Source organism: Lycium barbarum, chromosome 1 (assembly GCF_019175385.1).
Source record: "Lycium barbarum isolate Lr01 chromosome 1, ASM1917538v2, whole genome shotgun sequence".
Classification (NCBI taxonomy): Eukaryota; Viridiplantae; Streptophyta; class Magnoliopsida; order Solanales; family Solanaceae; genus Lycium; species Lycium barbarum.
In genome coordinates, this window is record NC_083337.1 from 164,119,795 (window position 1) to 164,146,843 (window position 27,049).

The following is a 27,049-nucleotide window of genomic DNA, read 5'->3' on the forward strand; positions in this document are numbered from 1 at the left end:
GGCTATGTAGGCGATGACCAGAATATGTGATCTGAAAATAAATCCCGCGTATACACAGGTGTCAATGGAAGCTCTGAAGTCCACAGGATCTCTGAAGTCGACGGCCGGCAAGAAGTCGACGGAGGCTACTCGGCTGGAGCTGGGCCTGGTATATGGTCGTTAGGCTCATCTACTAGACCACGACCCCCTCTGTCCCCACCCTCTCTATGACCAGCATCTCTGGCCCTACCACATCGGCCACCAGGCCCTCTGCCCCTACCCTCTTGGCCGCCAGCCCCTCTGGCACGACTACGACCACAACCACCTGCTACATGATGCGGGACCTCTGGAACAGGCTCGTCGACACGTCCGAGCTCCTGCTCCTGCTGCATACCACCCTCGGCTAGCTGAACCATCTGCGCTGCATATCCCGCTATCTTGAGGCATCCATATAGTCCAAGCTCTCCCAGTGCATCCTCTGTATGGTCCGTAGCTGCATTGTTTTGCAAATATTAATGATTGAATAAATTTGTAATTTAATATATAAAACGATTAATTAAGTTTAAGACTAATAAAACTTACCAACGCCCCATACTGTCCTGAGAGAGCTGCATATCCTCCACCATCTACATGAGGCCTCTCGGGGTTGCCAATCAAGCTGTGAGTGAACCGAGCATATCACTGGATGTACGTCTGGACCGGAGTCGCATGTCCGACCACTGCTAGCGTCCCCACCTTCTGCTCTCAACGGTGGACCTGGGGCTGCATAAAAGGCCGCCATACCCAACGGTGGAGCTGCATAAAGGCCCGCCATACATCAGTGACGGCCGTACGCTCATCCCGTGTATAATGGTCTTGCCCTCCAGTCGCCTGCTCAGGTAAATTCTGTACATGGACGAACTGTCGTAAGACGTGGTCGGGCGCGTGCTCCTCAACGATGTCCATATGTATCAACGGACACCGCGACCTCCACGAGGGTTCACCAACCCTAAAAAACGCCGACAGCTGATCCAAAATCTAATTATACGACGTCCATATAAAAACCTGTAAAAATAATTGGATTAGTTAACAATACAACAACAACAACAACAACAACAACCCAGTGAAATCCCACATCGTAGGGTCTGGGGAGGGTAGAGTGTACGCAGACCTGACTCCTACCAAGGTAGGACGGCTGTTTCCGAAAGACCCCCGGCTCAATAAAAGCATAAAAAGAAGTCAGATACGGTTAGATAAGGTTAAGAGATTCGGATAAGAGATTTAAAGCGATATGGAAATGAAATAATGCAAGCGACACAGATAATACAGGATAATCAGAGCACAGAAAATAACCGATAATAGCAGAAATCAGAGCAGATGACACAGGATAACCAAAGCACAGGAAATAACACATAATAACAGATAATAGCAGAAATCGGAGCACAAGAAATTATATTGCAATAATGCGACTACTAATAAGAAAACAATAAAAGACTAAAATAGTAATAACAAAAATAACATACTAATGTTAAATCAAAAAAACTTATCGTATCCGACGTCATACGATCCAGCTGATCCCTGAACGGGAGAATACTGTGGTGCGTATCCACATCTCGGATAACGCCTCCTCTCATTCATCTCCGTGCGTATGAAATTGCCTCATCAATATATTGGAGTGGAGGGTCAGCAGCTATGGGCTGAAAAGGTCTCATCCTAGTCCACACCCATATCTGAAAGGGTCATTAAAAAATAATTATTATTCATCGTTTCAAAAAGCTATATTTAGAATAAAATTATACACACTTAAATATAGTACCTAGAAGAGCGGGAAAAATCCAGCGACATCGGTCCTCATGCTAACAGACGCTCGACAGAATTCGTGATACATGAAAGCCAGAATAACAGCGCCCCAACTATAACATCCCAACTCGTCTAGATGCTCCAGAAAAGGGTAAATACCTCAAGCTCACATGCGAACCCGATGTGTTCGGGAACAGGATGCCCCCGAATATGACGAGAAGGTATAGACGAGCACGTCAGTCAACATCAACCTGAGGTGTGTCCTCTGTAATCGAATGCTGCATGTCTATGAGGCGCAAGTGCTTGAAGAGGGAAGACATCGACAACCGACTCTGTCCCCATATATCATCAGGCTGCGGCTCGAAACCAGTGAGCCTAGTCAACTCCTGCCGATACGACGGCATCTGCTGGGCTCCTAAATAACCAAAGCGCATCCATCGACTTGGAGACCGTAAAGGACCTCCGCGTCCTGAAGAGTGATGGTGGCCTTACCAGTGCGGAGATAAAATGTATGGGTCTCCGGTCGCCATCGCTCAATCATGGCCGTCACAAGAGCCCTGTCATGCTGTATGCGACCAGCAACGACGCGATGGTAGATACCGCCCCGATATAGTATCTCTAAGACACGAGAAGTGAGGGCCGAACTGCTAAAATATCCCATGCTTGCTCCACAACCCTAGGACGAACTAAGCGGGTAGGATCTACATCCGAATCTCATACTAGCTGGGACCTATGCTACTGTTGTAGGTGAAGCACCTCTGGCTCGAAGGGCCCCGGATGTGAAGGGGGCGGGATCCATGAGGTGTCGTATCTGTTTTATGCATTTTTAATTAATCATTAACATGTAATATTAATTATGTAATATTTTATTGAAAAATTATACTAAGGATGTTCAATCCTAAACTAAAGATGGTCAGACCTAAACTAAGGATGTTCAATTATACGAACTAACTAAGACTTTAACGGGAAATTATATTAACTATCTAAATTTGCGAATTAATAATTTTTAATTAATTGTTATACTAACTAATATTATATTAATGCTATTTTAACTCTTAAACTAGGGATGTTCAAACCTAACCTAAGGATTAAATATAATTAACTAACAAATATAATCTTAAGGATGTTCAGACCTAAACTAAGGATATTCAATTATACTAACTAACTAAGACTTTAACGGGAAATTATGTTAACTATCTAAATTTGCGAATTAATAATTGTTAATTAATTATTATACTAACTACAATTAACTAACTAATATTATATTAATGCTATTTTAAATCTTAAACTAGGGATGTTCAAACCTAACCTAAGGATTAAATACAATTAACTAACAAATATTATCTTAAGGATATTAAGGTTTAACTAAGGATGTTTAAACCTAAACTAAGGATGTTCAATCCTAAATTAACAAATATTCATAAATAAAAATTTAAATATTAACAATTCATTATCATACAATTAACAATTAGCTAGCAAATAATTAATAAACAAACAAATAACAATTAGCTAGCAAATAATTAATAAATAAATAATTAATTAATGAAACTAATAACAAATATTTAATAACTAATTAATAAATAATTAGTTAATCCGACAATTAAGAAATACAAAATAAATAATCAATCAATAAACAATTACCTAACAAACAATTAACAATTAATTAATAAAAAAAAATTAAAAAAAGGGCTGTAGACTGCCCATTTGCACACACAAAAAGTGTGTAATATTTTTTTTCCCGGCATCCGCAACTATTACACAACAATCATGCTTAGGATAGTAATATATTTAATAATGTAATACAACATTCGTAGTGAAATACCTAGAATGAAGGTGATTTTTAGATTTTGAATTCGAGTTTTACGTCGCTTTATTCCGAGATCAGAGCTTTGAAACTTGTTCCTTGCCTTGAATAAACTAAGAATATTGACTTTTGGGTTAAAAATTTGTTCGAAAACGATTTTTTTAGATTGTGGGGACCACTGAAAACGAAGTGGAATGTCATTTTTTTTTTTTTGAAAATGATGGGGCTGGTCGGGTGGGGAAGACGAGTGGGGTATTTGGTAAACCTCTGTTGCACACTAAATTAGTGCGCAATAGTACCAAAGTGTAAATTCCTTTTTTTTTTTTTAGTCGGGTATTTTGATGCCTTTTGACAATTTTTGGGTTAAAAAGTTGCGGACTCCTTTTCCACCAATCAAATTTGTACTTTCTTTCAACCATATAACTAGAAAAGGTACGATGTAGAGAATATAGATAGTTTCGGATAGGGGCATTGATAGGAATTGATAATGGGAATAACATTTACGACCACATAATGTAGAACTTGAAGAACCAATAGCTGCAATGTTAAAGCAGTAGCTAGAGCAAATCAAGTAGCACTATAAGGAAATCCCCATCAAAAGAGTTATTTTCAAACAAAAAGGTATGACTAAAATCAAAGACAAATTAAAGAGAGGGGGGGTGGCCATTGTGGACTCCTAATTTAAGATATCTGCCATAGAGACACGTTCTCTAAGAAGAGTACTAGATAGACCTATAATTGAAACCAGTAGACTGAATCTGAAATCTGCATGCAAGTGTTCGAGAATAAAGAAACTCTAGATATATCAGGTCATTGTCGTACGTCTTGGAAAAAGGAAGGAAGGAAAGAAAGAAAGAGCTAGGGCATGCATAATTGAGAAGAAGTCAATGGGGTTTGGCTCTACAACTGCATCTAATTAATGTTTCACTCTAGAAGATACTGTTAGATAATTTGTTTTCACTTGCATGTATGGATTCCTTCTGTTTCAATTTACGCTTAATGTACATAGGTATATATTTCCTCAAATTAGCTAGCAAATTTCGTTTAAACACTTGAATTATTACTTGTTCCACTTGAACACCTGAAGTCCTGAACACATGATAAAGTGTTCCCATTAGACACTTTCTGTTCAAGTTTTGATTTTTTTTTTTTTTTTTGCACATGATCTCAAATATCCATTACGTAAATAAGTTAGCCACTTAAAATGTGTCATTTTCTTTAATTATACACATCATTCTCAATTGGAACATGCTTGAGGTTTTACAGCTTATATATTGAGACTAATTCATATAATTAATGTAGGTGACATATTTTAATTTGTTAACTTATCTACATTACGAGCATTTGATAACTAGACATCAACACCCCTTTTTAGTTTAAAATAAGCACGTGTTTGCACAAGCTGCATTTTAATTTATTTTCAATACTAAGTAATTAGTGAATAAGTTCAAGGGGGTAAATAATACGAAAAAAATAAGTTCACGAGGGAAATAGGTCCCCCACATAGTTAGGTGTGTAGTCGGCAATTTCACCATAATTTAGGGGTGTTTCTATGTCTTATCCAAAAATAATTAGGAAAACAACACAAAATACCCCTAAAATGCAAAATATTACCCGTCCATGCCCCCTCCTAAACTAATTTCGCTTCTTACCCGACCGACCAAAAATATTACTCGAGTACCCCCTCGCCCAAAACCATTCCTCCATAATACCATCGCAGCATATTTATATATCATGATGGTATCATTGAGAACTAAGAGAAGGACTGAAGTAGTCCTCCATGATACTATCTCAATATATTAATTATATAACGATGGTATCACGGAGGACTGAGGAGTGTCTCATTGAAGGACTGAAGCAGTCCTCCATGATACCATCACAGTATATGCATATAAGACGATGGTATCATAGAGGTTTTTTTTAGAAAAGTGTGTTTAGAATAAATGAACATGATACCATCTCATTATATTTATATACTATATTGGTGTCATAATTTTGAGGGCATTTCAAGTAAATAATCTTGGGGGCATGAAAGTAAAGGGGATATGAGCTGATAATTATTTTATTTTCAGGGGATATCGATGTTCTTTCCCCAAAATATTTGAAGTATGAAAATATGACAAAAGAGCTTTATTTAAGAAGTCGACCCAATTATTTCCAACAGAAGAAAGAGGTCCAGGATCTTAGCCCATGATCGATACAGGTCCATGGGCCCTGTGTCCTTACAGATGTAAATCATCTGGGCTGATGCACTTTTAAAAAGGGGCAATTTGCAGGATTGTTTTTTAATTTTTATCCCTCAAAATGGTGGTCTTTAACTTTTACCCTTCAGACAGAGTTTTACTGCATATTCTATCTTAAGGCAGAATTTGGGTCTTAAAGGCAGAATTTGCATATGGCTAGTCTTTAATTTTTATCCCTCAAAATGGTGGTATTTAACTTTTACTCTTCAGAAAGAATTTCGCTACATATTCTGCCTTAAGGCATAATTTGGGTCTTAAAGGCAGAATTTGCATATGGCTAGAATTTGTAAAATTTTGTCTTGCGATTTTTTTTTTTAACTGAGCTGGGTTCAAACCCACAACCTCGGTGTATTAGGTGAATGACAAAACTTAAAGAACACCAATTTGAAGGCCAAAAATTAAAGACCACCCCAAATGAAGGACGATCTGTGCAAAAAAAAAAAAAAAGCCTTAAAAGAGACCGCTATACTAATAGCCCAGTTTTAATAGCAATTATTATGGCATAACTTAGTCAAGAAAACAAGAAAATGATTCCACAAAAATCTATCGGGTTTTATTTACTAATTTTTCGCATTATTTTACTAATCTCTTCTGAAAATAATATATTATTAAAATAATATTTGTAATGGACTGTAAACCGAATCTCTTTCCTTTTGAGAATGTTCAATAGGCAATTAGAAATAAAAGTTATTAAAACTCTGAGAGAATTTTCATTAAAGTTCTACCAAAATAAAAATTTCAACAGATTTTTCGAGATTAATTTTTGGATGGAAAAGTTCTCTTGAGGAACTTTTTTTTCTTTAAAAAAAAAAAGATTTTCTACTCACAAAACTTTAAAGGACTTTAACTACTTAACATCCATTTTCTTCCACATATTTTTTTTTTCTTCAAACATACAGTAAATTTCAAAAAACAAACCTTAAGAAAATTAAATGAAAAAAGAAACAAAAAATGAAATTGTTTTGCAATCCAAAATGGCACTACGCGCATTCCACGGGGAATTTAGAAGAGTCAAGTCAACTATTAGGAGGCCCAAATGGTGGTTAATTAAGTTTTATTTTCAACTTGGTAGTTAAAATCTTTATGAAAGAAGCAAAAGTGTAATGATGAGAAATTGGACTAACATTCCAATAGTAGCAGACTCAAGCCAAGACTCATTTAGTCATGAGTCGCCCTCTTTTTGGTATTTTTTCACTAATGTTGTCAATATTTACCAAGCAAATCTTCTAAAAACCAACTTTTCTCCACTCCCAATAAATGTTGAAATTAAATTGTGCAGTTGTATGTATAGATATCTAAAAAATCAAGTTAGCTATTAGATTATTATATGTAAATTCATATGGTATGTATTAACTAATAACTTGGTAGTTATGGTTCTGACCTGCAATCAAAGGTTAAACTAACATGATGATGTAAATTCTTTTTTATAATTATCATTATATATATACTTTAAAATTTATTAAAATATAATATAGAGAAAGAAGAATAAAAAGGTGGGAATCATTTCATAATGAAAATTTCAATAGGGTATATTTTTTGTTGACTTGACTGAATTAAATATTATTCCTTGGTTTGACTAGTCTGCCCCAAGACCATGTTGTATTGTTGATTTCCCCTTTGTTGCATAAAATAGTGCTCCTAACTCTTAAATGACCTAATCATTTCATCACCTTGAAGCTATTGATCCTTTAACGTGTAAGGTAAAAGTCATGGGTAAATATTTTTAGGATTTAAAGTTGGGGAGAATAAACTTTAGGTCCTGGTAAATTTTGATATTGATCTTGGTGAAATATATATGAGTCATCACGTTTAACTATATTATATTTGAACTATTTTTAGAAGTATATTATCCTCAAATATCAAGTACATTACAAGTTTAACAAAACATATGGGTAATTCATTATATGGTAAAACGATTAATAATTCTGAAAATTTATGAATATCCATAAGCAAATGGATCAAAAGTACAATATTTCAAGCAATTGAAGATTAAATGTGCTTAGTCATATATCATAAGTACTAAATTAGAATTTACCAATAATGAGAGATCAAAAGTGTTATTAACCCTTTAAGTTATAGGCACTTAAGACCATTTTTTATATATATATTATCTATTAATTCTGACCTGTAATAGCAGGTTAATCAGTTAACATTTTTATTAGATTACCAATTAATATTTATCAAGATATTTATATATGATTTCCTAATAAGTAGCCTAATTATATAAATATTCTTTACACCATACACCATTAATCTGCATAACTTAAACTCATTTTATGCTTTACCAGGAATTTCTATTTTTTTCGTTTGGGGAGATGGGAGCTCTTCTCCAACCCCCCCCCCCCCCCCCCCCCCCCTCCTTGAATGGCGGTAGTTCCACTCCATATTGATCAAGCCCAAACTGGGGGTTTTGATCAAGAAAAGAAAGAGAGAAAAAAGGTGGTGGCCGAAATATTAGAATTTGCTCATCATAATTAATCGGCCACTAGCAAACTATAAACATATCTTCTTCTGTGAAATCATAGCAACATAGCTTGACCTAGAAACCCCCAACTTTTACTTCAATCTCTTGAATGTATTTCAGACATCAACTGAAGTTGCTCCTATTATTAAAGCAAAAAGGAATTTCAACAAGTCAATATAAGGCAAGAATGTTCTGCGTGAAATAATACCTAACTTTTAATTAGAATCTTTCATCTTGTAAATTTTTTCTAAAAAGAATTATTGTCACGGGAAGTGAACTTTTTCTCTCAAGTTTAGTATGGAGAAAAAGGCATTTGTACCAAAAGTTTAACACCTCGCAAGGGAACAAATTAAAGGGACAACAACTATGTCGCATGTGAAAAGGGAGAAAATGAGAACAAGAAAATCTTTTTGCCGTGTATTTTTAAATAGGAGTAGCAGTATCACATTTTGGCTGCCCATAAGAAATTGTTTGTAGTCTAGTTTGAATAATATAAACAGGACAAAGACCTAGATTTGGTTAATATTATCTATTTTATAATAAGATATTTATATAATAGTTACTACGTACTTAGTTAATATTTGATAATGCATTAATGATTGGTGTTACAAAATGGTATTCTCCCTACAAAAGAGGAATCAAGAAGTCCAAGAGAAAAAGATCTAAACATATGGAATGATAGTATATCGTGAAGCTAAAAACAAATTTATAAAGGATTACAAAAGCAACATAAATGACCCTGTGGCAGATCTTTGAACTTAGCATTCCTAAATAACCTGTAATCATCAACAATATTAGAGTTAAATATTAAACATGCATTTGATGCCTAGTCCAATTCTGAGTTTTTAACTTTCCCATTTACTATTGACTTTTTTGGGCCATTTTACGCTCGGTATTAGTTTGAATTTTTACATCATAATATCCAACAAGTTATGTCCCGCTCGGCATATATACTGGCTATGAAATACATTATGCCTTCTCCGGCATAAGCTGTGTAACATTCCACAAATTATGCGCCGCTCGACATAAGTTTGATTTTTTGCATGTGTGTTGATACGTTATGCCCTTCCCTACATAAGTTGTGTGACACTTATTGAGTTTTTTTATCTTCTGAAATTGAATTTTTGCCTCACTACAAGAAAAAATAGATATGGCAACAATTTTTTTTTTTTTGTTGCCATAGATTGATTATTGTTGCAAAAAGTCCTTTTGGCAACAAAAAAATATATTATGTTGCATGAACTTTTCCCAACGGCTGTTACTCCAACAACGTGCAATAATTTTTTTTTTTTTTGCCAAAAGTACTTTTTGCAACAATAATCAATACTATGGCAACAAAATTAAGTTCTTTGGCAACAAAAAAATCATTTGCGAACAATAAAACTAAGTTGTTGCTAAATATAAAAAAATTTGTTGCGATTTCTATACTTTCTTGTAGTGCCTCTCTTGACATAAGTTATCTAGTGTGTGGCCATGTGTGCTGCTATGAAATACATTATGCCGTTATTGGCATAAGTTGCAATAAGTGTTAGCAACTTATGCCGGTAAAGACATAATGTAAAAGGTATAACAACTTATGCCGGTAAAGACATAATGTAAAAGGTATAAGTAAGTTATGCCTTTTACAGCATAACTTGTGGGTTAATGATGGGAAAATATAAATTTATGTCGAGCGAAAAAGTAATGTAAATTTCGGTGTCGGGGGTATTTTCGTCCTCTTATTTGCGACATAAAGCACAGAAGAGTAAAAGTTAAAGACCACAGATTTGAGGGGCCAAAAATTAAAGACCACCCAAAATTGCGTTTGCAACTTATGCTGCTAAGACCTAATGTAAAAGGTATAAGTAAGTTATCCCTTTTACAGCATAAATTGTGGGTTATTATGATGGAAAAATATAAATTTATGTCGAGCGAAAAAGTAATGTAAATTTCGGTGTCAGAGGTATTTTCATCCTCTTATTTGCGACTTAAAGCACCGAGGAGTAAAAGTTAAAGACCACATATTTGAGGGAACAAAAACTAAAGACCACCCAAAATTGTGAATGACCATTTTTTTCCAGCCTGCTAATATTTGACGGGTAGAAGCCTGTTGTTTTTTGAAAAAGAAATTACTGAAAAGAATTTAAAATTGCAAAACAAGCGGAATAAATTTTAGATTAATTTAAAAGGAAAAGGCAAAATATTTTCGGGCACACAATTTTATACTTTTGTTGAAGCCCAATACACCGTGGATCCTACATAGCACTACTCAAGGCCCACTTCATTATTCATCTTGTACCTGGGCCAAGGCCTATATATGTAATAGGTTTAGCTTTAGATTCTTTTCTCTCATTTTGTATAAATATGAGTTAGAACTTTCGAGAACAAGTTTAGTCATTTTTCTTCAACACAGAGAAATAAAAAGATTCTCTCTTGTCTCACCAACTTCACTCTTTTTCTCAAACTCGGATCAAACAATGGCTTGATCAGTTCTCACTATTTTTACATGGTATCAGAGCGGCTAATCCGTTCCTATTTGCTTCCATCTCTCTTGCGATATTAATCTCATTTGTTTTCAACGATTCAATTTTTTTTTTCAATTTTTTGCCAGTTTCACGATCATTTGACTTATATTTTGAAGTTTCGGTGTTGTTTGGTAGTTTCATCGGATTGATTGAAGTTTTCTCTGTAGAAATCGCTCCAAATCTCATCAATCTAGGGTTTGTTCGTTGATTTAGGGTTTTCTTGAAATTTTGGCTTGTGTATACTCGAGATTTTTTTATACCAATATATAATATATATCAATATCATTATTTCCATGAATCACAACAGATATCCAAGCCCAAATTAATTTACTTTCTTCCATTTCAAGCATTTCTTCATAGGCTGGTTTCTTCTTTGAGCTGGAGGGACTCTCTATCAGGCCCATGTTAAGGCTGTTGACCTTAATTGCTGAGATATTATATCTTTCTTGATATGCAACGTCTGGCATAATCAGTTTAAGATCATTCAAATCAGCATGTCCACTAAAACTTCTGCATTCACCGACCTTAGTTGTTGAATCGAGTACTTGACCTTTTGTTCCATTTATGGTTATTTTAGCAATATTGCAGGCTGGACACGCAGGATATGACTTCTCATAATCAATAAAATGCTTCAAAACTGCATGAGACACATTAACTTCTGCTTCTAACTCTGAGCTCAACTGATTCTCCATATCAGCTGATTTTGCATCTCTATAGTTCACATTTCTTTTTCTCAACCCCTTTCCTAAGACCTTTTCATCATGTAAATCCTGCACAATTCTGTCTCTGACCTTTGCTTTCGTCTCTGGAACTGGTATCGCAAGAATTCTTTTGTTCTTATGAGTGCACCTGTTTATATTTGATGCACACTAGTGCAGTTGAAGCCAATTGTCAACCTTTGAGTGGTTTTGGGTTGATACTCTTTGTGTTGTATTTGAATGGTTGTTGCTGCTGCTGGCTGCTGTTGTGGCTGCTGGCTAGTGCTGCTGTTGGCTGGTGCTGGTGCTGGCTGCTGGCTGCTACTGTTGATCATGAATCATTTAGTAACGGGTGACTATTGCTTAACCAATGACAAAAAACCGAATTAGAAAACTGAAACCGAACCGAACCGAACTTCAAAACACCGTACCGAACCGAACTAATTCGGTGCGGTGTTCGGTTTCCACTTTAAAAAAATCGAAATACAGAACCGAACTTTGGAAAAACCGAACCAAACAACCAAACGCCCACCCCTACTTCTCCTCCCCCCCCCCCCCCCAACACCAATGTTTTTTGTTTTTTAAAAAAAGTTTTAAATTTTTTCTATTTGCTTTATCACCAGCCCCCTGCTCCCACCCCCCTCCGCCTCCCCCCCCCCCAACACCAATTTTTTTTTTTAAAAAAAAGTTTTAAATTTTTTTATTTGCTTTTTCACCAGCCCCCCTGCTCCCACCCCTCCTCGTCCCCCCTCCCCAATACCAATTTTTTATTTTATTTTAAAAAAAGTGTTAAATTTTTTTATTTGCTTTTTCACTAGCCCCCCTGCTCCCACCCCTCCTTCTCCCCCCCCCCCCTGCCCCAACCCCCACCCTAACCCTAAATGTTTTTTTTAAAAAAAAAGTTTTAAATTATTTTATTTGCTTTTTCACCAGCCCCCCTCGACCTCCTCCCACCCCCAGCCCCCAAAATGATTTTTTTTAAAAAAATTGATTTTCTTTATTTGTTTTTTCACCCTTCTCCTCCTCCACCCAACCCTACCCCCCCCCCCCCCCCCCCCCCGCAATTTTTTTTAAGTTTTTTTTTTAACAACCCCCACTCTGCCTCCTCCCACCCCTCACCCCCTCCCCCCACCCCCACCCTAAAAAAATATTTTTTTAAAAAAGTTAGAAAAGTTTTTCTTTTTATTTTTTTGTACCCACCACCCTCCCAAAAAAAATTGTTTTAAGAAAAGAAGTTTTGCAAAGTTTTTATTTTTGTTTTTTTGCACCATAACCCCCCCCCCCCCCCCCCACCCACCCCCAACCCAAAAAAATAATTTTTTTGAAAAGAAGTTTTTGAATTGTTTTTTTTTTGTTTCTTACTTCCCCCACCCACCCCAAAAAAAAATTGTTTTTAAAAAAAAGGTTTTGAAAAGTTTTTATTTTTGGTTTTTTTCACACTCCACCCACTCCAAAACAAAACAAAAAAAAACTTGAAAGGAAGTTTTTATTTTTAATTTTTGTTGGGTTCAAGAAAAAATTGGATAAAATCCAAGTTGTTGTTGTGTGTTTGTAGTGAAGTAGATGATTTTTCTGTTGTTGTCCTGGTATGGTTCAGGGTTTAGGAAAATATATCCCACATATAGTTTTTTGTTCTTGTCCTGGTATTTATCTGGTTCTGTTTGTAGAAGATAGCCAACAGATTTGTAGTTGTTGCAACAAGTTCTACGCTTTTTGCAACAAGTAGACAATCTGTTGCAACAACTCACTAATCTATTGGACATAACTTCGGTTATTTGCTTCTGTTTGTAGAAGATATCCAACAAATTTGTAGTTGTTGCAACAAGTTCTACACTTGTTGTAACAAGTGGACAATTTGTTGCAACAACTACAAATCTGTTGGACATAGCTTCAGTTATTTGGTTCTATTTGTAGAAAATATCCTACAGATTTGTAGTTGTTGCAACAAGTTCTACACTTGTTGCAACAATTAGACAATCTGCTGTAACAACTACAAATCTGTTGGACATAGCTTCGGTTATTTGGTTCTGTTTGTAGAAGATATCCAACAGATTTGTAGTTGTTGCAACAAGTTCTACACTTATTGCAACAAGTAGACAACCTATTTATGAATCAGCAAATGTTGAGGAAAGATATAGTCAAATTGACGGCCAAATTAACAATCAATCCTGAGAAAGAGATAAAGAACAGAGCCAAGAAGCAGTAGATACAAATGAAGAAAGTAAAGAAAAACTAGAAGATGAAGAAACTAATGATGGAAACGAAGGAGATGGAGTAGATCAAGGAAATTTGCTACACCCCAGAAGGCAGTTGCTGAATAAATTATTACTTAAGTTGTGGTATTTGGAGCCAAGGTGTCTATTGAACAATTTCTGTTTATGAACTTATTTATTTTGCTAACTAATTGTTGCAATAGATGCATACAGTTGTTGAAGAAGTTGCAACAAGTTACTAATTTATTTCAACAAGTTACTAATCTGTTTTAACAAGTTACTAATCTTTCTAAACAAGTTGCTTAGTTGTTGTAACAAATTACTCACCTTGTTGGAAAAAATAAAAAAATTGCTTAAATTATTGCAAAAACTAAAAAATATGTCGCAACAGATGAGCTAATTGTTGCAACAGATCTTACATTTGTTAAAGAAGTTGTAACAAGTTACTAATCTGTTTCAACAGATGGATCAGATGTTTAAGCAAGTTGAGTAGTTATTGCAACAACTTACTCACATGTTGCAGCAGGTATCTCATATGTTGCAACAACTTACTCATATGTTGCCGCAAGTATCTCATATGTTGCAACAACTCCTCCATTGTTGCAACATATTCACGATATTGATCACATTGAACTCCTTTGTTTATACTGAATAACATTGAATTCATTTTTATATGGTCGAATTAAGTACTTCACATCAAATCACTCTGATGATCACTCGATTTAGGAAGAATACACTTAGAATTGCCCATCTAATCCATGAAATTACTATCTAATCCATTAAGGATGTTAGTAGACATATATATTCATCGCTAAATACCATTTATTTTCCTTGTTTAACACTAAATATGGGTGAATCAAGTAATTCGCATCAAATCACTCTAATGATCACTCGATTTAGTGCATACTGACTTAGTAGATCATCTCTCTTGAATCAAAATACATCAAATTGATTAAGTATTATACATTGATCACTAAATATCGCTGATTTCTTTTATTTATCACTAAATATGGGTGAATCAAGTAGTTCACATCAATTCACTCTAATGATCACCCAATTTAGTGCATACTGACTTAGTACATCATCTTTCCTGACTCAAAATACATCAAATTGATTAAGTATTATACATTGATCATTAAATATCGTTGATTTCCTTTGTTTATCACTAAATATGGGTGAATCAAGTAGTTCACATCAATTCACTCTAATGACCACTCGATTTAGTGCATACTGACTCATTTAATCATCTTTCCTGACTCAAAATACATCAAATTGATTAAGTATTATACATTGATCACCATATATCGTTGATTTCCTTTGTTTATCACTAAATATCATTGATTCCCTTTGTTGATCACTAAATATGGGTGAATCAAGTAGTATCCGTTGCAACAACTGTAATATCAGTTGCAGCAAATGTAGTCTATTGCAACAACTCTAGTATCTGTTGCAGCAAGTGAAATACCTGTTCCAACACGATACTAGTTGCTGCAACATGTCTTTTTACTTGTTGGATAAAACCCAACAAGTTACAGAGCTGTTGCAACAGATTCATTACTTGTTGGAAACTGTTCAGCAATTTATTAATAAGAATACATACATTTGTGATTTGAACACGATCAACATATCATATAAACCAAGTTCACAAACACCAAGAACATAAATTATCATTCTAAAAAAGATCAATATTAAAATGTCATAAAGTTTCAAAAAATAACTATTTTTGTGCCAGCTGTTTTACATAAGGAGCATTTATTTTTCCTCATTCGCAATGATTCCCCGATTCCACGCCTCCTCTTTGTCCGCCTTCTTCCGGGTTTGCTAGGATCAACATATGGAGGAGGTATCTCTCTCTATAATTCAAAACTTCTTTTCAAGATTTTTTTTTGGGGGGGGGTTGATGCAAAAAACAAAAAATAAAAACTTTTCAAAACTTTTTTTTTTTTAAAACATTTTTTTTTTGGGGTGGGTGAGTGGAGAAAGAAACCAAAGAAAAACTTTACTTTTCAAGATTTGTTTTTGCGGGAAGGGGGGGGGGGGGGGGGTTTGGTGGATGGGGTGAGGGTGGTGCTAAAAATAAAAAACAAAAACTTTTCAAAACTTTTTTTTAAAATAAAATTAATTTTTTTTGGGATGGTAGGGGGTGGTGCAAAAAAACAAAAAAACTTTTCAAAATCTTTTTTAAAAAAACATTTTTTTGTAGGGTTTGGGGGTAGGGGAAAGGGCAGGGGGAGGGTGGATGGGGTGGGGGTGGTGCAAAAAACCAAAACCAAAAACTTTTCAAAACTTTTTTTTAAAATAAAATTAATTTTTTTGGGGGGGGGTGGGAGGTGGTGGGGTGGGTGGTACAAAAAGCAAACAAAAAAAAGCTTTGCAAACTCTTTTAAAAAAAAACATTTTTTTGTGGGGTTTGGGGGTGGGGGGAAAGGGCGGGAGAGGGGGGATGGGGGGGGGGGGGATGGTGCAAAAAACCAAAAACAAAAACTTTTCAAAACTTTTTTTAAAATAAAGTTAATTTTTTTGGGAGGGTGGGGGGTGGTGGGTACAAAAAACAAACAAAAAAAAAACTTTTCAAACTCTTTTTTTAAAAAATATTTTTTCGTGGGGGGTGGGGGTGGGGGGAAAGGTCAAAGGGAGGGGTGGATCGGGAGGGGGTGGTGCAAAAAATAGAAAACAAAAATCTTTCAAAACTCTTTTTCAAAAATAAAATTTTTTTTTTTTGGGAGGGTGAGTGGTGGTGGGGCGGGGTACAAAAAACAAACAAAAAAAACTTTTCAAAATCTTTTTTTTATAAATGTTTTTTTCGAGGGGGTAGGGGGCAAGGGCGGGGGGAGGGGTGGATGGGTTGGGGTGGTGCAAAAAACCAAAAACAAAATCTTTTCAAAACTTTTTCTTAAAAATAATTTTTTTGGAGGGCGGGGGGGGGGGGGGGGGGGGGGGGTGGTAGAAAAAAAACAAAAAAAATTCAAAATCTTTTTAAGAAAAAATCATTTTTTTGTGGGGGGTGGGGGTGGGGGTGGGGGTAGGGAGCAAGGGCAGGGGCGGGGTGGGGTGGGGGCAGAGAGGGGTTAGGGGCGGGGGCATGGGTGCAGGGGTTATTTTATGATTTATATGAGTTGGGTCGAAGTGTTAAAAACAAAACTTGAACGAAAAGTGTAAAAAACAAAGCTTGGGGTCAAAGTGTTAAAAATATAACTTTGGGGCAAGTCAAAACTCCCTAATCACTAATCCAAAGTTTATCACCCCTACTCAATTAAAAAAACTAGAGTTACTCCAACTCAATTTTTAAACCTTTTTGTCACCTTTAATTAAAAGCCCCGAGTTTTTCTCTGGTACCCCTATCTTTGTCAATTCTTGTAATTCCAATGATGATTTCAATCCTTGTAATATACATTCCACTGATGTTGCTTCTGTTCTTTCCATTTCTGGCTGTAATGATGTTGTTCCTTCACTAGAGTCTGCTTGTAATATTCCAAGTAAGCAATGTTCAATACTTGATTGTAATAAAACTTCCTTTCAATGTAATGCTACTGCTGTTTCAAATAAAATGGAAATGTTATGGCACCACAGACTTGGTCACATACCTTTTATTATGATGAAGGACATACTTACAATTCCATACTCCTTTTCTTCCAAACAGCCCTTCACCTGCACAATTGTCCCCTTGCTAGGCAACCTTGACTGACCTTCCCTGATAGTTCCATTACTACTACACATCCTTTTCAACTCATCCATGTAGACACGTGGGGTTCATACAAAAGCCCTACTTACAACAACTGTAACTATTTTCTCACCATAATGGATGACTACACTAGGGCAACTTGGACACATCTCACAGGGTCCAAGAGCTGTGTTTTTCCCTTAATCAAAGCCTTCATTGCCATGATTAGGACTCAATTTAACTTCTCCATACAAACTATCAGGAGTGGCAATGCTTATGAACTTGATTCCAGCACTTCAGCCACTGATTTTTTCCTTACCCAAGGGATTCTTCATCAAACTTCATGTCCTCACACACCACAACAAAATGGTGTGGTTGAAAGGAAACATAGGTATTTACTTGAGACTTCTAGGGCCTTACTTTTTCAATGCAAAGTCCCCATCAAATTCTGGGGTAATTGTGTCCTCACGGCCACCTACTAAATAAATAGGTTCCCTTCCAAAATCCTACATAATAAGTCTCCTTATGAACTGCTCTACCATGCCCCTCCTTCTTACTCTCACATTAGAACTTTTGGTTGTCTTTGCTTCTGTACAATTCCTAAGATACATAGGGACAAATTTCAACTTTGGGTTGATCCTTGTATTTTCGTTGGATACCCTCTACGTAAGAAGGCATACAAAGTTTTTAATCTCACTACTAAATCCATCTCAACCTCTAGGGATGTTGTCTTCCATGAAGACATATTCCCTTTTACCTCTGATTATGCTTCCATTCCTTCATCTGTTTTTCCTATCCCTTCAGTTCCTCCTTCTGATCCTTCACACATCTCACCTTCTCCCTCACCTCCATCTCCCTCTCCTGCCCCTGCTTCACCTTCCACTCCTTGTTCTTCACCTGCTTCTCCTCATCTGTCCAATTCTCCCGCCTTTCCTCCTCCCTCTTCCCATATTCTTCCTGCTGTGCCTACCAGGAAGTCCTCCAGACCTCCTCTTCCCTCTCACCTTCAGCAATTTGTTTGTAATTTATCTCCCTCTTTAAATGGCTCTGTTCTGTCTTCTATTTGTTCCCATCGTTTGGTCAGCACTGCTGCACCTGAACCACACTCATATCACCAGGCTGCCTCAGTTCCTGCCTGGCAGGATGCCATGATCAAGGAATTTAAGGCACTAGAGGCCAACAACACTTGGTCCATTGTAGAACTGCCTCCAGGTAAGAAGTCCATTGGTTGTAAATGGGTTTATAAAGTGAAATATAGAGCTGATGGATCAGTTTAGAGGTACAAAGCTAAGCTTGTTGTTAGGGGTGATACCCAAGTGGAAGGGGTAGACTACAATGAAACATTCTCTCCAGTTGTCCAATTTTCAACTGTCAAGTGTCTTATTGTTGTTGCTGTGAAAAGAAAATGGCCTTTGTTCCAACTTGATGTGAATAATGCCTTCCTACATGTCGACTTGGATGAAGAGGTGTACATGAAACTTCCTCCTAGGCTATCCACCTCTCCTCTTGCCTCTGCCAGATCTCCTTTAGTCTGCCTTCTTCAGAAATCTCTTTACGGCCTCAAACAGGCTTCTAGGCAATAGTATGCCAAGTTATCTCAAGCCTTTTGCTCCCGGGGTTATTCACACTCTATGAATGTTTACTCTCTGTTCTCCAAGCAGTCTGGTTCTTCTATAGTTTTATTGGTTGTTTATGTTGATGATATTGTTCTTACTGGTGATGACTTGGTTGAAATATCTGCATTGAAAGATTCCCTTCATAACCAGTTTAAGATCAAAGACTTGGGGCATCTCAACTACTTTCTTGGCATTGAGGTTACCTCTTTTCCAATTGGTCTGCTTCTCCATCAGAGTAAGTTCATCAGAGATTTGCTTCATAAACACAACTGTGCTGAAGTTACTCCTGTTGTATGTCCCCTTGACTTGAGTGTTAAATTGCAAGCTACCCAGGGTAAGCCCCTTGCTAATCCTGAGGCTTATAGAAGTCTTGTGGGAAAACTTAACTTCCTGACACACACTAGACCAGACTTATCCTTCGCTGTTCAACACCTGAGTCAATTTCTACAACTTCCTACTGATTTGCATATGCAAGCTGCTCTCCGTCTCCTCAGATATCTCAAAAGGTCAGCTGATGTTGGTATCTTCTTCAATGACTGCTCTGATCTGTCCTTGGCTGCTTACTGCGACAGTGATTGGGCTGCCTGCCCTGACCCTAGGAGATCTGTTTCTGGGTTCTGTGTTTTACTTGGCAACTCTCTCATTAGTTGGAAGGCCAAAAAGCAACATGTTGTCTCTCTCTCCTCCGCTAAGGCTGAATACCGGGCTATGAGCAAGGTTGTAGCCGAATTGACCTGGCTGGTGAGACTTTTATCAGACTTTGGTATTGCTATTTCTGCCCCTATTCCAGTATTCTGTGATAACCAGGCTGCCATTCACATAGCTAAGAATCCGGTGTTCCACGAGCGCACAAAGCACATTGAGATTGATTGCCACTTCATTCGTACAAAACTTGGTCATGGCCTGGTTGATCTTCATCATGTTCCCACTGGTTCGCAACTGGCAGATGTCTTCACTAAGCCCCTCATTGGCCTTGTGCATTGTCCTCTTCTCTCCAAGTTGGGCGTGTTACCCCTCTCCAACTTGAGAGGGGTGTTGAAGCCCAACACACCGTGGATCCTACATAACACTACTCAAGGCCCACTTCATTATTTATCTTGTACCTGGGCCGAGGCCCATATATGTACTAGGTTTAGCTTCAGATTTGTTTTCTCTCATTTTGTATAAATATGAGTTAGAACTTTCCAGAACAAGTTTAGTCATTTTTCTTCAACACAGAGAAATAAAAAGATTCTCTCTTCTCTCACCGACTTCACTCTTCTTCTCAAACTCGGATCAAACAATGACTTGATCAGTTCTCACTATTTTCACAACTTTTCAGTACTTACAGATATTATACATCATTTTCTTTAAGAATATAACAACATACTGCTTCCTAATTGTAGAAACAAAAGAAACACAGCATGTAAAATAAATTAGAGAACCAAATATTTCACACTTGGCACAGAGTCACACGTGCCAAATCGGCACACTCCCACGTAAAATAGTCCTTGTATATATGAACCTGCACTTTATATGTTTTTTTTTTTTTTGGTTCGATATTCTGTTAGATTTTATTAAGCAATTAACAAACAAAATTAGATTTATTTTATGACAAATTATATTAAATCAGAATCACGAAGTCCCCTGTCTTTTTCCTTTTTTACGTGTAGGTGACAAAATTACTCATCATGACCAGAAAAAAAAGAGTACTTTAGTATTAAAGGTTCCTTTGTAAATAATAATGCAACTTTTTGGATTGAACTTCTCAAGCTAAATTACGGGTAGCACACATGATATATTGCTGTAGAGATATAGTTTATGTAGGTCCAAGTGACTGCTTTTCATGGTCGTGACAGCACTGTAAATTAATTACAAAAATATTCAATTAATAGCCACACAAAACTACAAAAGTACTTTTTCACACTGCTTTTATTTCAAGGCTAGATTGAGGGGGAAAAAACAAAGAAAAAAAGAGAATCAGACTGTGTTAATAATACTACAAAAAGAAAAGGTTAAGAGAATAACGGACAGACTAATGAGAAACTGGGAAGAAATAGTTGAGAGAAAGAGAAAAAACGAAAAAGAGAAAAAGGTCACAATTCTTTTTTATCTCCTGAAAATCCGGTTTCATGATATCTTGTCGGTTAATTTTATTAAACCAGACCTCAACTGTTCTGTGGACTATATAAAGGTTCAATTATGGTCATCCTTTTTTTTTCTGAAAATAAAAAAGTAATCAATCAGTTATGACGTAATTTGAAAGTAATAAGGCACAAAGTGGCTGTAAAAATTCGTCATAATGATTTTGACAAAGCAACTTTAATTTCGTCGCGTTCTCTTTTCATTTCAAATTGAAATGAACAGCGACTTCATTATGGTTAGATAAAATTATAGTATGGAGTATAAGTTGCATACGATAATAATGTAAAGATTGTTTACATTAATGTAGTACTAGCTATTATAGCAGATTAATTACTATTTCAAGTTACGATTTACGAATTAATACTTAGTACCGAGATTTATTTGTATCTGTCTTATATATATCTGATTGCGTGAATATTTTTCACTTGGTGCACTGAGTACCGACACCAAATTATTTTGGGTTTACATTTCTTTATGCAACTTTCGTTTGGAACCTTTTTCATCTTCCTAATTTTTAGGGAATGGAAATGCTAAGACAAATGACAGGATTAATAATAGAGCAAGCATTTGAAAATAGATAATAATTGTTGGCAGAGTCCAAAGTACTAGAAAAGTTCAAACAAATAATTTTTGATAAGCTCCTATGTTTTCTGTTCTTAAAAATGAAACCTACAAGAGTTTTGATGAAGGTAATTGGGCTTGATCAGTACACTAACAAACTTTAACAAGTGAAAAATTAAGGTTGTATATGAAGGAGCTAGAACACCAACGTCGTATATTCAAAAAAATTCTAGAGCAGCAAGTAATCCTAAATTCCGTACATTAATCTTTTAGGTGTCAGCAAGTATATACTATAGAAAAAGCGAGATAACAGCATATGTCTTTTTTGGCTTTTAGTATTTAGAAATATTGGATGAATGGCATTACTCAGCACTCAGCAGCTTCTTTTGAATATCTTGATATTTGTTGCAGTTTTTGCAATGTACATATCACCTTAATAGATCTATTTTATGAATTAGTTTTCCCTTTTAGGTATTGACTAAGCTCCCTTCTAATCTTTGCACTAATTGTACAGGACCATTAATTTTCTACTAATGAGTAAAGTCTCCGGCCATATAACTACCCCCAAATACACAAGTATATATACCAAATTACCAACAAATTTAAATAAAATGATCTTTGTACAAACAGATATGTATAATCAGTATATACACTGATTATAGACGGTTAATATACACATTAATGTAATTCTTCAAAAAAAAAAAAAAAAAAAACTACTTTTAATGTAATATTGTCAATTTTACAATGAGTCACCATTGATATCGACACATCTGAGATCGCCAAATGCTTGGGAGTTCCTCTATTCAATCCACAAGATCTAGTTTCGTTCAAGTAACAGATTCTAGCCAACTGAAAGGATCTTCTGATCAATCCAAAGATCATTTGGATTCCATTAGCAGTCAGTTATAGTGATCCTGCTACTGTGAAAAAATATGCTAGACGTGCTCAATTGGGTGAAATTTTTGAATTAGATCGTGCTACTTTGAAATCATCCAAAAACAACTTTTTTGTGCAACCTAGTGTATATTCATAGAAGTTATTAGATGGAGCTCTTTAATTTTTTACCTAGAAGATTTTAATTACTCTATTAACTAGATCAGAATCATTCACAATGAATCCATAAGAAGTGATCCCATTTTTTTCATCGGGTCCGGATAAAGACCAAAGATCTTGAGCGACCGATCCGGCAGAACAACTCAAAAGATAAAGAAGTATCGTTAATCTCTTCATGCTCGTTCCAAGCTCGAAGTACGTACCATTTGTACAAATAAGAATCCCCTTCGTTACATGATTTCTTCTTCATATAGATAAATATAGGATCTATGGGGCAATTACATAGAAGTACATTTTGTGCTACAACCCTTCCTATCTTATAGAAAAGGATAAGTTTGCTTAACTCTTTGGGGGGTTTCGTAATGTTCCTCACCAACGATCCGAGGTTGAAGCATGGTTGACGTTGAATCTAAAGGATCTACTGCTGGATAAATACCTTTGGCAGCCATGACATCTTTATTTCACAATTTCACATTCTTTTGATTCAGAAAATCTATACCTATAGAATTTGCTAATTGGCTGTTCTGTAGAAATGAAGAAATGAAATTAATTGAACTTAATAAAAAATAAAATAAAGAATCCAAAAAATACTCAATTTCTATTTATGGTTCCAATTTTACATATAATAACTAATGAATAAATTTTTATATTAATAAGATTAAAAGTAAGATAAAATTACCTTATGCCAAAATCAAAATATACTGATAATGTAAGAATTATTTACAACATAAAAGTTAAATCCTAGTAGTAACTATTATAGGATTCTCCTTCAATAGTGAGCCACATATTTGTATGTCATTATCTAACCCCACCACTAATCAACACCCCCCCCCCCCCCCCACTTCCCCCTATTTCAACCGTTTCTATGTGAGACCAAAACCTCACGAATGAAGAAAAGATGGGAAAACAAAAAGTTCTTAAAAGACAAACCAAACCACTTTTCCATAAATCAACCTTAAGTGGATCTTTTCCCACATAAAAGTCCAAATAAAAAGCCATTATAATTAACCATCAAAGATAGAACTCTCAAATTGAAGAGAGAGTTCATATTATTTCTTTCTCTCCAAGATGGGAATAAGAAATATTAACTTCCATGTTCATCAAGACATGGATGTTTGCTTTCAAGCTCCAAATTTTATTGAATGGTTAAAACCATCATCTAATAATTCTTCTTCATCTCCCTCTCCTTCTTCTTCATCTTCTTCTTCATCTACCATCACTCAATCAAAGATACTGATTCATCGTGACCAAGAAAATCCCATGACTTTCTTGAAACTCCCTCTCCTTTACAATCCACAAGAAGTTGAAGATATTGACATTAATCAAACAGTTCAATGTTTGCCTCTTCTTAGCAAATTAACCGATCCGAAAACGGAGAAGGAGGAGGAACATTTTGAAGTAAAGGAAGAAAATATGGAGAAAGTTAGAGTATCTTTGCATATAGGGCTTCCAGATGTTGAAGCAAAGCCTTTTAACTTCAAGAAGGAAGATGAAAATAGGGAGAAAAATAGTACTAATATTAAGGGTTGCAATTTCAACAGTGAGAGTAGGTTTTGGATCCCAACGCCAGCTCAAATTCTTGTTGGTCCCATGCAATTTGCTTGTAATATATGCAACAAGACCTTTAATAGATACAACAACATGCAGGTTAGTCTTGAATTTTATCATGCTTCTCGATTTTACTCTCTTTTATCTCTCTCATTTAGGCGAATTTAGGACGGCAAATTCAGTTGAAACCAACTCTTCGCTTTCAGCTCAAAGTATACATACATACATATATGCTAAAATACATATAACGGCATCAGTCTCTTTTTTGAATCTATTGACTCTAGATTCTGAATTCACATTAATTTTTTTATACTAATGAATGACAAACACCTCTATGCTAACAAAAAACAATGAAGTTAATCATGTATGAGAATGTTTATATGTATTTGTTCCTTTTTTTTTTTTTTTAGTATGCTGAATTATGATTAATTCTTTCGAACTTCACTTCATGGGAAGAGTTTTATCGTCGGTATTTTAAAAAAATTAAAAATATTTCCAACATTTCTCAGCGCCTATTTTCAAACCGATAATTAAGCATTTTATTATTTTTTCAATCTCTATCTATAACTTCTTTCTCGTGCACCTCCTCTTAGTCAAAAGAGTGATCATTCTTACTTCTTAGTGCTCCTCGTTTTATCATTTGTTAAATAGTGTCGAATTGGATAGTTAATCGATTGAAGGTGAAGCATTATATCATTACTCTTTCTAATAATGCAAAACAATTGAAATTGCTATCATTTGGTTCTTGAAGTTTCTAATAAACAATTAAACGTTACCGTAAATATGAAAAAGTTTCAAGCTACCACAGTAGCACTTTTCAAAGTAAGCGTTTTTTTCCTTAAAAAGAAAAAGAAATTCAGTATAATATATCCATCTCCACTACTCCTTTAAGCATACTCTACTTTGGAAAGTAATAAAAATATTGCGTGGTTTGGTAGTAGGAAATTATTTGAAATTATTAAAACAATTAAGATGGCCAACACGAATATTATACATCTATCAGCTATTTTTTATTTTTGGACGGACGACTATTTAACTTAATATTCCTTAAACTTAAATGTCTTATATATTTGCAGATGCACATGTGGGGTCATGGTTCAGAATACAGAAAAGGGCCAGAATCACTTAGAGGAACACAGCCAGCAGCAATGCTAAGGCTACCATGCTACTGTTGTGCTCAAGGCTGCAAGAACAACATCAACCATCCAAGGGCAAAACCATTAAAAGATTTCAGAACCCTTCAAACTCACTACAAGAGGAAACATGGAGCAAAATCATTCAGTTGTAGGAAATGTGGGAAGACATTTGCAGTGAAAGGAGATTGGAGGACACATGAGAAGAATTGTGGAAAGTTATGGTATTGCACTTGCGGTTCTGATTTTAAGCACAAGAGATCACTTAAAGATCATATTAGGTCATTTGGTAAAGGCCATTCTCCTCACCCTTCTCTTGATGGCTTTGAAGATAAGGATGGTGGCTCTAGTGATGATGAAAATCTCACTAATTGAGGAAATTAAATTGTTCAAGAGTAAGCAAGAATTTCTCCTTGCCTAATTCAAATGAAATTCTTGACTACTCTTGGAGTTCACATCAAGGTTTTTAAATGGCTATGCCTATGAAGTTATTGGCAAGATTTTTAAGTCCTTTTAAGTTTCTTTGTTTTGGTGTGTGTGTGTGTGTTTGTGCTTTTGGTGTATGGTGCAGCCCTGGCAATTGCTCGGCAACAAGAATTTCTCAGGAAGAGAGGGGTTTGTTGAGGAGCATTAGCATGGTGGTGATCATTAAGCATTACTTAGAGATATATAAGATGTTTTTCTTGTACTAATTTAGTTTATTTGTAACAATAGGGGTGGTGACCTAAAACATTAAAGTGCATGAAGCAGCTGAATTTTCTCCTTTGCTGTGCTCCTAGCTAATAGGTTTATTGGAGAAAATTTATCAGCTTCATTGCTAACTTGTAATGTTCCATGCATAATGTAATGAGTTCAATTGCTTGTGTGATCTCCTTCTCTGCTTCTCAATTTCCAAACCCCCCCCCCCCCCCCCCCCCGAACCCAAAAAAAAAAAAAAAACCCCTTGGACTCACAGAAAGAAGAAGTGTCTAAATGCACTATGTTCAGAATATTCTTGTTTGCAGCTACTATATACCACGCATGAATGGATTGAGAGGAATTCTCGCAGATATCGGCAAAAGAGAATGGAATTATGGAGCCAGAATAAAAAAACATTATCTTACAATCACGTATTGTAGGCCAAAAACAATGTAAATGGAAGAATCTGTTAGATCATTTCAATTGTTTAATTTCCCTTGATTATACTTAGTTTGTTGCAAGATGGCGAGGATACACTAAAATACCTTTCCTAGAAGGTTCTAGACTTCTAGGTATTAGCTATTGATTGCCTTGCAACCGTAGGACTATGTTCAATCTTGATTATTTTTGGATGATCTAGTTCTAGAGTCTAATGAGCAAGTCTGTGTAAATTGCTTACTTGATTAAACAAAATTTTAGTTTGACAAAAAAAAAAAAAAAAAACGTCGAGCAGCCTAAAAGCCACAATTCAAATCGAGCGCATTAGTTTGAACTAGGATAGGAACATTTAATTTACATTCCCTCAGAGTATTTTAAAAAAAAAAAAAAAATGCGTTATTAGGGTGATTTATATGTAATACCAGTGTTTTCAGAGGCGTGTCCCGAGGCGAAACGCTTCGGGACGCAAATGAGAAGCGTAGATCCATAAGGTGTACGCCCTAGAATTTGAGGTGTAAGTCCCTGGCGCACAAGCCTAAGCCCCGGGCATAAA

The 27,049-nt window shown here is 35.7% G+C and overlaps 2 protein-coding genes across 2 annotated transcripts; both read left to right on the forward strand.

Moving 5' to 3' along the window:
• Nucleotides 1–18,976: 18,976 nt before the first annotated feature.
• Nucleotides 18,977–20,128, forward strand: LOC132617511 (uncharacterized mitochondrial protein AtMg00810-like). Its single transcript, XM_060332523.1, has one exon. It carries the CDS (start codon nt 18,977–18,979, stop codon nt 20,126–20,128), a length of 1,152 nt encoding a protein of 383 aa, XP_060188506.1.
• A 3,485-nt stretch (nt 20,129–23,613) lies between these two features.
• Nucleotides 23,614–26,248, forward strand: LOC132604239 (zinc finger protein WIP3). Its single transcript, XM_060317663.1, has 2 exons — nt 23,614–24,346; nt 25,324–26,248. Exons 1-2 carry the CDS (start codon nt 23,768–23,770, stop codon nt 25,753–25,755), a joined length of 1,011 nt encoding a protein of 336 aa, XP_060173646.1. The 5' UTR covers nt 23,614–23,767; the 3' UTR covers nt 25,756–26,248.
• The last annotated feature ends 801 nt before the right edge of the window (nt 26,249–27,049 follow it).

Coding starts and splice junctions, on each gene's coding strand:
- LOC132617511 (XM_060332523.1), top strand. CDS start 18,977: ATGAATGTTTACTCTCTGTTCTCCAAGCAGTCTGGTTCTTCTATAGTT.
- LOC132604239 (XM_060317663.1), top strand. CDS start 23,768: ATGGGAATAAGAAATATTAACTTCCATGTTCATCAAGACATGGATGTT. Junction 24,347..25,323: donor ATAGATACAACAACATGCAG/GTTAGTCTTGAA, acceptor ATATATTTGCAG/ATGCACATGTGGGGTCATGG.